The 11339-nt window shown below is 35.1% G+C and overlaps 1 protein-coding gene across 2 annotated transcripts in view; it reads left to right on the forward strand.

Moving 5' to 3' along the window:
* ANKRD50 (ankyrin repeat domain 50) overlaps positions 1-10684 on the forward strand; it is a 55288-nt gene extending 44604 nt beyond the window's left edge. For both annotated transcript variants that reach the window (XM_087437648.1, XM_014784537.2), the window contains exons 4-5: positions 2651-6201; positions 7645-10684. In XM_087437648.1, coding sequence (XP_087293774.1) covers positions 2651-6198 — 3548 coding nt within the window. In that variant the 3' untranslated portion in view covers positions 6199-6201; positions 7645-10684. The remainder of the gene's footprint in view (positions 1-2650; positions 6202-7644) is intronic.
* Positions 10685-11339: the final 655 nt, after the last annotated feature.

Genomic DNA, 11339 nt, shown 5'->3' on the forward strand with positions numbered 1-11339 from the left:
AGCAATGTATTAAATTGTGCATGTTCATAATAAGGGAATTACATGTATAATGGTCAGAAGTTGCAATTTAAAAAAAGCAATTATTTTCAGTAACTATAACTCAAGATATTCAAATTGTTGATTAACAGATATTCTTAGTTCTGTTTTAATGAACAGATAATTATCATTAATGATGAACGTAATTTATTCTATCTCAATTCATATTACTAAGCATTTAGATTTGGGAGAGCTTTATTTTTTAAATTACAAACATTTTGTATCTGTTCTTTATGAAATTTTCTCTGCTTTCTTTTAAAATTAATCCTGTGTCCCTACTTGTCATCCCCCCACTCCCCTGTCAGGCACTTGCATTTTCTCTCACAACTTTCTATGCCCATTCTCAGCTTAATGAAGAGCAAGCTTCAAAGTCAAAACAGTCAGAATCCTGGATCTGTAATTTACTAGCTTTGCTACTTTGGGCAATTTACTTAACCTTTCTAAACTTTAACTTCTTCATTTTTAAAGTGAGGAAACTCATCTCATAAGCCTGACATAAAAAGAAGTTATATATGATAAGTACTTGAAGTGCTGCTTTAAAAATAGTTGACTCTCAATACATGTTGATCTCTTTTACTTTTTTCTCAGGAACAGAATCTGTTACTGTGGAGGTTTAGCCTAGATTCTGTCTTAATTATCTCAAATTTCCATCTTGATAGCCTAGTTAAGTAGGTTTAAATTATAGGTATTTACTTAGAATAGCTAATAAGATCTTTCATGTAAATCAATATCTACAAGATCACTTTGGAAACTTTAAAACACTGTATAAAATAGTTATTATTTTTAAAAATACTTTTGATTAGCATCATGCCAAGTGTTTTGCAACTTAAATTGTTTTAATGAATTTTTAAAGCCAAAATCAAATGAACGCACAGAAAAAGCTTGGAAGTAAGCTCTCATATCACTGGTAAATGTAGATTGTTATCAGTTTCTAAGCATGTGTTAAACTCTCCTTATATCAGGAGTGTCTTTTTTCATAACTAAAATTTATCTTTTGAAATTAATTCTGTTGAGAATAATCAATTACATGTATAATCAATTAATAATCAATTTTATATATAATTACTGATTCCATTTTATGTGTGTATATGTATGTATAATTGCAAATTCCATTTATTGTATAGACTTAGAGCTATGCAAATTTGTTATTTCTTCATGTGTCGTTCTTGGTAGGTTGTGTTTTTCCATAAATTTGTCCATTTCATCTAAGTAGTTGAAGCTTAGTATCACAAAATTGAATTTATCAGCTTTTTCTCCAAACCTATTATTTATCCTTCACTGGTCTCTTTTTCCATCCTGTTGGCCAAGCCAGAAATTAATGTCAACTTCAACTCCTCTTTCCTTCTTCACACTCACTAAGCTCTGTGCAATTTAGCTTTTATTAATGATTCCTAAATCCATCCTTTATTTTTATCTTTGCTGCTGCTGTGGTTGTTCAGGCCTTTAGTAATTCTTATCTGGACTTTATCACAGCCTCTTCAAAAGGTTTTTGCCTATAGTCTCTCCTCCAGTTTTTCTTCTTTAGTGATGTTATAATAGTCTGTCAAAATGCAAATAGGGTCACTTTATTGCCTTGATCAAAATTCCCCGCTGACTTCTCATCACAAAATAAAAGTCTCATCTCCTCATATAGTACCTGATGTACTGATATATAGTAGGTGATATGTATTTGTTTTATTCAGTTGAGTAGAAGAGTATTTTACTTAGTATTAATTGACCATCACTAATCATTGTTGAATTTCTAGATTTATATCTCTTAAGGGAGTTCATTCACTCAGCAGTTTTTTTCTTTTGTAAAATGAATATACAATTGTCTAATAAATTCATGTCTATAAATCAGGATATCTTCCTTTGGAAAATGAAGTTATAGTTTCCTTTAAAGAACTTAAAAGTGAATTTCAGATAGCTGTAGCTAGTATGTTTTGAAGTTGGTTTGGATTTTAAGTTGCTCTATTTTTACAGTGCTGAAGTTTTGTTAGCTTAATTTGACTAAGTTGCATCTTAAGGCTCAAGCTATTTATTGACAGTCTGAGATTTAATTATTTTAATTTGATAGCACATAAAATAAATGTAATTTAAAGGCAGTGACAGGCGATACTCTAATTGGATATAAATATTCAAGCCCATAAATAAGATTAGGTTACATTCAGGTGTGTAAATGGAAAGATAAAAATTTTTCATGTGAAAAAGATCAGGTTGTAAAAAGAAACCAACGTTATTTGTTGTATCTTCTGCAACTTTCTTTCCTAGTCATTTGGGGGTTCATAAAATCTTAACAGTGTGCTTTTATGGACATGTATGTAACACTGTCTAATGCTTAGTTTAGTTTCTGTCTTTGAAGTTGAGAGGAGCACTGAGCCACTAAAAGAATAAGAAATAGTTCCACTTGTAGATAGGAAAATGAAATAGTTTATCTGCCATCAATGTGTTTTTACAGAAGGAAAAGAAAAGTGATTTATATACTAATAGGTATTAATTTATTAGTATTAATTGATTTAATATTGATTTATTTGCTTATTAGTTTATTATATATTGAATACATTTTCTTTGAATATATGGCAGCTTCTATAATCATTTTCAACTGATGACATCTACTTTTTTGTCTCTTCTCTAGGTTTTCGAAAAATAAGTTTAGATGACCTTCGGAAGGCATATATTGTTAAGGATGTTCAGCAGTACATTCTTCATCGTTTAGATCAAGAAGAAGCTTTGCGACAACACCTCACAAAAGAAACCGCAGAGATGTTAAATCAACTGCACATTAAAAGCAGTGGATGCTTTCTTTATCTAGAACGAGTCCTAGATGGAGTTGTAGAAAATTTTATTATGTTAAGAGAGATTCGTGACATCCCAGGAACTCTAAATGGTCTATATCTCTGGCTGTGTCAAAGACTCTTTGTAAGAAAACAGTTTGCAAAGGTTCAACCTATTTTGAATGTGATTCTTGCAGCCTGCCGACCTTTGACCATAACAGAATTATATCATGCAGTATGGACCAAAAATATGTCATTAACCTTGGAAGACTTTCAACGCAAGTTAGATGTCCTCTCTAAACTTCTTGTTGACGGACTAGGAAATACGAAAATACTGTTTCACTATAGTTTTGCAGAGTGGCTTCTGGATGTGAAACACTGCACTCAGAAGTATTTATGTAATGCAGCAGAAGGACACAGAATGTTGGCTATGAGTTATACCTGTCAAGCCAAGAATTTAACACCATTGGAAGCCCAAGAATTTGCATTGCACTTAATTAATTCAAACTTACAGTTAGAGACAGCTGAGTTAGCTCTGTGGATGATATGGAATGGTACACCTGTCAGAGACTCCCTGTCTACTTTAATACCCAAGGAACAAGAAGTGCTACAGCTGTTGGTTAAAGCTGGTGCTCACGTCAACAGTGAAGATGATCGCACGTCATGCATAGTCCGACAAGCCTTAGAGAGAGAGGATTCCATTCGGACATTATTAGATAATGGAGCTTCAGTAAATCAGTGTGATTCAAATGGGAGAACATTACTGGCTAATGCTGCATACAGTGGCAATCTTGATGTAGTGAATTTACTTGTCTCTAGGGGAGCAGATTTAGAGATAGAAGATGCTCATGGACATACACCACTTACCCTAGCTGCTAGACAAGGACATACCAAGGTAGTTAATTGTTTGATTGGGTGTGGAGCGAATATTAATCATACTGATCAAGATGGTTGGACAGCATTAAGATCTGCTGCTTGGGGTGGCCATACTGAGGTTGTTTCTGCACTCCTTTATGCTGGCGTAAAAGTGGATTGTGCGGATGCTGATAGCCGAACAGCTTTGAGAGCAGCAGCTTGGGGAGGACATGAGGATATTGTACTGAATTTGCTACAACATGGTGCTGAAGTCAACAAAGCTGATAATGAAGGTAGAACTGCATTGATCGCAGCAGCATACATGGGACATAGAGAAATTGTGGAACACCTACTGGACCATGGAGCAGAAGTGAATCACGAGGATGTTGATGGCAGGACTGCACTCTCTGTAGCTGCCCTTTGTGTGCCTGCAAGTAAAGGACATGCATCAGTCGTTAGCCTTTTAATTGATCGAGGTGCTGAAGTTGATCATTGTGATAAAGATGGCATGACTCCACTGCTGGTAGCTGCCTATGAAGGACATGTCGATGTGGTTGACTTGCTTCTAGAGGGGGGAGCTGATGTGGACCACACAGATAACAATGGTCGTACACCCCTCTTAGCAGCAGCTTCTATGGGCCATGCTTCAGTTGTAAACACGCTTTTGTTTTGGGGTGCAGCTGTAGATAGTATTGATAGTGAAGGTAGGACAGTCCTCAGCATAGCTTCAGCCCAAGGAAATGTTGAGGTAGTACGTACTCTACTGGATAGAGGGTTAGATGAAAATCACAGAGATGATGCTGGATGGACGCCTTTGCACATGGCAGCTTTTGAAGGTCACAGATTAATATGTGAAGCACTTATTGAACAAGGTGCTAGAACAAATGAGATCGATAATGATGGACGAATACCTTTCATCTTAGCTTCGCAAGAGGGTCATTATGATTGTGTTCAAATATTATTGGAAAATAAGTCCAACATTGATCAAAGAGGTTATGATGGAAGAAATGCACTGCGGGTCGCTGCATTAGAAGGGCACAGGGACATTGTTGAATTACTTTTTAGCCATGGAGCTGATGTTAACTACAAAGATGCTGATGGTAGGCCTACACTTTATATTTTGGCCTTAGAAAACCAGCTTACAATGGCTGAGTATTTTTTAGAAAATGGTGCAAATGTAGAAGCAAGTGATGCTGAAGGAAGGACAGCACTTCATGTTTCCTGCTGGCAGGGCCATTTGGAAATGGTGCAGGTTCTGATAACCTACCATGCTGACATCAATGCTGCAGACAATGAGAAACGATCTGCCTTGCAGTCTGCAGCCTGGCAGGGCCATGTCAAAGTGGTTCAGCTGCTGATTGAGCATGGTGCCATAGTTGACCATACGTGTAATCAGGGTGCTACTGCACTGTGTATTGCCGCCCAGGAAGGGCACATTGATGTTGTGCAGGTTTTATTAGAGCATGGTGCAGATCCAAACCATGCTGATCAATTTGGACGCACTGCTATGCGTGTTGCAGCCAAAAATGGACATTCTCAAATAATTAAGTTATTAGAAAAATATGGTGCATCTAGTTTGAATGGCTGTTCCCCATCTCCTGTTCACACAATGGAGCAAAAACCTCTGCAGTCAGTGTCTTCAAAAATGCAATCATTAACAATTAAATCAAATAGCTCTGGTAGTACTGGTGGAGGGGATATGCAGCCTTCATTGCGTGGTTTACCTAATGGACCAGCTCATGCGTTCAGTTCTCCTTCAGAATCTCCAGATTCTACAGTAGATCGTCAGAAGTCATCATTGTCAAATAATTCCCTGAAAAGCTCAAAAAACTCATCTTTGAGAACTACTTCATCGACAGCAACGGCTCAAACAGTGCCAATTGATAGCTTTCACAACTTGTCGTTTACAGAACAAATTCAGCAGCATTCATTGCCACGCAGTAGAAGTCGACAGTCGATTGTTTCACCATCTTCCACGACACAGTCCTTGGGACAGAGCCATAATTCACCGAGTAGTGAGTTTGAGTGGAGTCAAGTAAAGCCTAGTTTGAAGTCAACTAAAACAAGTAAAGGGGGGAAATCAGAAAATTCCAGCAAATCTGGGTCAGCTGGGAAAAAAGCTAAACAAAATAATTCTTCACAGCCAAAAGTTTTAGAATATGAAATGACTCAGTTTGATAAAAGAGGGCCTACAGCCAAATCTGGGACTGGTGCACCACCAAAACAAATGCCGGCAGAATCTCAGTGCAAAATTATGATACCTTCAGCGCAGCAAGAAATTGGTCGATCTCAACAGCAATTTCTTATTCACCAACAAAGTGGAGAACAGAAGAAGAGAAATGGAATAATGACAAACCCAAATTATCATCTTCAGAGCAACCAGGTTTTTCTTGGTAGGGTTTCAGTCCCACGAACAATACAAGATCGAGGGCATCAGGAAGTACTAGAAGGATATCCTTCCTCAGAGACGGAGTTAAGCCTTAAACAAGCCCTGAAGCTTCAGATTGAGGGTTCCGACCCAAGCTTCAACTATAAAAAGGAAACACCATTGTAAAAGGTAACATTTCATCAACATAAAGAATAAAATATCAAAAGTATATAGTTTCCTCCACTTAGAATACTCTTTTCCCTAATATTCACATGGCCAATTTCCTTACCTAGTCACTATTCAGATGCCATCCTCTCGGCAAGACCTTCCCGTATCACCCTTTTGAATTTGAATTTTCCCACCTCCCATGCTTGCTTTTCCCTTTCCTGCTTCATTTTATCCAAAGTACTTAATATTTAACATCTTTATATATTTTATTTATTATTATGTTTATTATTTTTCTCCTCCCAACTAAAATGTAAGCTTTGTGAAGGTAGAGATTTTTATCTGTTTTGGTCACCAGTATATTCCCTGTACTTAGAATACTGCTTGGACCTGTGGTAGTTTCTCAGTAAAAATGTGTTGAATAAGTGAATAAATGAATATACTATTTATGGATCTCAGATTAATAATTCCTTCCTATACAATCGTTTTCCTTCTTAAAAGTTCTCTGATGATAACAGAGGAAGGGGCTGTTTTTGTAATACTCATCTTTTTGGTTTGAGTAGATGGTTAATGAATGTTAATTGCCTTCCTTTTCACTCGGAAAGAAGGCAAAGATTTCATCAGCAAAAGGTAGTTTTTATTGTGACAGATGTCTTAAGAAACTTCCAATTAAAGTTCACACACACCAAGAATAGGTGTATGTCTTAGCAAGAGGGTATTTAGGGTCCAATATATTTAGACATAAGAATTAAATGTGTAAGCCTTAATGGATGCTTCACTAATTGTATGGGGGAATTAGTGGGAAAATAGGTACATAATTGTATATTATGGATACTTTTTCAGAAGCACATTTCTTGTTTTGGAGATAAATCTGAAGATTTCATTAGGAATCTTTGCTAATTTATGCTACCAGTATATTTATCCCATTTTGCTTAATCATTTTTTATCCTCTAACAAAATTGTACTCTTTCCTTTAGCAAACTGAAATCTCTTTCTTTTACTTCTTTCGTCTTTGGAGATATATTTTAGGAGTATTTTAGGTGAAACATTCTTATAAGTAAATTCCCCATACCTTCTAATAATAAATACCCTTCAATGTGAATCTATGGATCACTGGTCAAATCTCATTCAAAAATAATTTTTATAAAGTAGTTAATTCATTCTCCAATGTGATTTATTTTAAAAATATTTTGTTCTGATGGCACAACCCTCCAACTCGTATGATACCTTTTGTAAAGGCAAAGTGTAAAGATATATTAAACAGTAAAACACATGAATTAAGGTAAACACTTTGTGGAATCTTTGCAAGTGACTTAGAAGTTAAATAATGAATCTAATAGACAAGTTTACTTTGTGTTTTACATAGTAAAAATATATATATATATTCTTATATAGGGTCTTAAAACTATATGTAGTTATATAGTAAGTATAATGTAGAAATTAATTTTTTTTTAACTTTTGCATTAGTTTCCTATTCTGTGAAACAGAAGACATTGTGATTGGAGTGGTTCTTCAGCTACTGGATGGAAACATAAAATGCCTGTTGATTTGCTGAAAACAAAATGAAGAATGTGATCTCTGCAGTACAGTTACCTTAATTACTGTAATGTGCCTAAATAGTAAGGCTGCCTTCTCAGTGTAACCTTCTGTGCTTAAAAATTTTATTTTGTGTGCTTTGTATTCACTACACAAGAATAAGCACTTTTTTTAGTGCAGAGATATACTGCAGTTCCCTGATGAAAGCAGAAAAAATTTTTGAGTAAAGTATTTTAAGTTAAGATTTGATAAATGTGCATGTGCCATGATCAAATATATATGAAAAGGCAGTGTTTCTTGTATTTATTTTTTTCGTTTTGTGGCAAACAAAACTTAAGCATATTGTTTCAGTCCCATTTGCATCGTTGTAGTGTATGGCTTGTTTCTTGTATCTTTAAAAATGTTGCTCAATAAAATAAATTGTACAACTATTTTATGTTCCTACACCTTCAGCACTGGTTAAAAATGAGTTTCTATTTAATGCCACATTGAGGTGAAAAATGGTTTCTTGACAGATTTTTTTAAAGAAATAATTTCTAGTATTTTAGGGAGCTGCTCTAAGTAGTTTAAATTTGAATTTCCCAGTAGAATCCTCCTAATCTCTGGCTAAAGCTGTCAAAAAAAAAAAAAACCCAGACTATAGGCAGAACAAAGTTCTGTCTCCTTCACTGGGATACAATTTCACCTTCCACTCACTCCTCATTCCACCTCCAGGAAGACAGACTATCATTCCTGAGGCATGAAAATTCTCAGGGACAGAGCCATGCCTCAGCGGCGTGTGTCTCTAGAGGGAGGCGCACCCGTCTATCTGAGTGTAGAGTTTTGATCCCTGAACAATTCATCTATCTCTTCTGATCAGTTAAATAAAGTGTAATTTACCAGTGTATATTTTAATGCTGGCCTCTCTTTCCATTGTTTCTATTTTGTAAATCACTGCACGACTAAAGTAGCCCTCACTCAAAATCAGTTGGATCAATTTTCGTGGTTAGTTGGGTGAATATTCTTGATGAATGTAATATGTTGCTGTCCTTCTCAGATGATACCACTAACCTGTCAGTCATAGCACATGTGTATTTTTTTATTGGCATTTGATAAACAATAGCGATGGATTTGCACTTTTCTGTCCACATACTCTTTCCTGTTTTCTTCTTTGGACAATTGCTTGCAGAATGACTGATGCCAGGGTTAAGGGTGAAATCTGTGACCAAGGGAAACAAAGTTGACCGCTCAGATGAGCACGTGACCCACAGCCTCGGCCTCCGAGGCTGAACCAGTGGAGCTAGCTTACATGGGTTGTGTATATGTCTAGAAAGGTTCGAATTTATTGTTTAGAAGCAAAGGTTGTAGGTTTGATCTTTGAATAAGCCCTGAGAATCTTACAAAACCCAGAAATTCTATTTTTTCCATCTGCTGTTGATAAGAAGGAGGAATGAGGAAAGAGAATTTGGAGATTCAGCACAAAACCATTGCTACTACTGGAAAAAAATCTTAGTAACAGAGGTCAGTAATGTCATCTTCATATATGAAGGACACATGTGATGCATTGTTCACCGAAATAGACAGGTGTAATTGGCTGTGATAAATGTTTCACTTGAATCTTCATGTAAGGCTTTTACTTTTGCTTTTGTTTTTCAAAGTCAGCAAAACTCAATTTGTTTATGTCATCAGTAAGTCATAATCAGGAATAGGAGATAAGTTCAATTGATGTTAAGGTGACATGGCAATGTTGATATCGAATGTGAATGTTTCAAGTGTTGAATTTTTGTCCCTATGGGACATTTCTTAAATACACTGAATAGGACTCTTGCAAAGTAGCCTTAAAAGTGTTAATGATTCTATTAATAGATATGAACACATACTGTTATTAGAACCAATATTACTCATATCTCAAATACAGTACATTTACATTACTGTAGAAGATGAAGCTCTAATTTCTTAGGTGTATTTTTCTTTAGAAAGAGAACCCCGAAAGCTGCCAGTTTTTCTATTAACCTTGAATTATTGGAATTGTATTTATTTAATTTTATTGTTTTTTACAAAAATGCACCTTGTGGCCAAAGGGCAAAGATATGACTCATTACATAAGGGATTTATGTTTTTCAAAGAGCTAAATGTTTTCATATCCATATTATAAACACTTGAAACAGTTGGTAGGAAGAGAACCTGTTGGAAAAATATGGGTTTTCAAAAGTAAGTATTCCTCTGGATGTTTTTATGTTATGTTTTGGAATAGGACAGAAATGGCTTTTAGTTAGGATAGGATGATAAGGGTGCTGAAGATGCCCTGCCTTGCTTTGCCTATTTGTTTTTGTGAGGGATTTAATACCATGACTGAAAGTGGCATTTGCTCCACTAAAAAGAGTAAAATTAAGTCCCCCAAATATAAGACTCCTAAGTAGCTATTAGAAAAATTAAAATGTTTAACTTTTGTAAATCACCTGATACCACCACACACTTATGATGTCCTGTGCTTACAACGTTTTTATAACATTCCATCTGTGCCCATTCTCTAAAAGTCATGAGTTGCTAATAAGGGAAGTGATAAAAAAAGTACAGTAATGAAAAATAAAAATCTGAGTGTTTGTAGGAAAAGTTTTGGAAGGAAAATTGAGCAGAACTCAGTGCGTACCACAAAATACAGCCGGTGTCTTTGTCCCTCGTCCTCACCCCCACCCCCACCAGAGCCCTCACCAAAAATAGTTCACTACTTAAAAAACAGGAGTAAATACTTTTCTCAATATTATTTGGCTATGCAAATGTTTGTTTAATGTCCTCCATTTATACTTCTCAGCAAATGTAGTTGCAGACAAATACTTTCTTTTTATTTTTCCCTTGGTTTGGGGTATGTAAATAGCCTAAAATGTACATTGAATTTCACATTGTAAAAGTTTATTTTATTCCTTGTATTATATTAAGCAAAAATCCCTATGTATATGAAAGTGCATAATAAATATATTTGCTTTACAGAGGATATCTTGTTTTAATTTTCTCCTTGATCCAATAGAACATGCATGACATGCTTACAGTCAAAACAACTCTTAGTTGTTTTAAGTTATTAGCTTATTTTAAACAAATACTGAGCAAATGAACTTGGAAACATTTTACAAAGAAAAAAATGAAATATAAGAACTTTCCAAAGAAAGTTAAAACAAAATCATCTAGCCTTTATATCTTCCTAAAACTTCTATAGGAATTTAATGATTTTTCCCCCCTGATAACATACTATATCTCACCATGTCAGGTTTCATGCCTCTGAAATTGCACTAATCCAATAAATTGTGTACATGTATGCTCCTTGACCACAGAGTGTTATGGCCATCTTAACGTTTGATATTTTGTGGTTTTGTTGCAAACATGGTCATTCATGTTCTAAATAAATTTGTGTGTATTCTTCACTCAGTAAACTTGAGTCACCTTTTCATGAGCTGCTTCTCCACCAGAATACAACATCATGTATATGTATATATATAGAAAGAGAATAGTAATATATTTCAAAGGTTTCTAAAGCGGCCAGCAAGGTATTTTCTGTTAGGTAATTTTATGATAATTACAGGGTACTGCAGTAATTAATTTATATTCTTTATAAATTTGTTGGATTAATAAAAATCTTATTCTAAAAATGTTTA

The sequence above is a fragment of the Ceratotherium simum genome, chromosome 12 (genome assembly GCF_057802395.1).
Source record: "Ceratotherium simum simum isolate JZ-2026a chromosome 12, ASM5780239v1, whole genome shotgun sequence".
Taxonomy (NCBI): domain Eukaryota; kingdom Metazoa; phylum Chordata; class Mammalia; order Perissodactyla; family Rhinocerotidae; genus Ceratotherium; species Ceratotherium simum.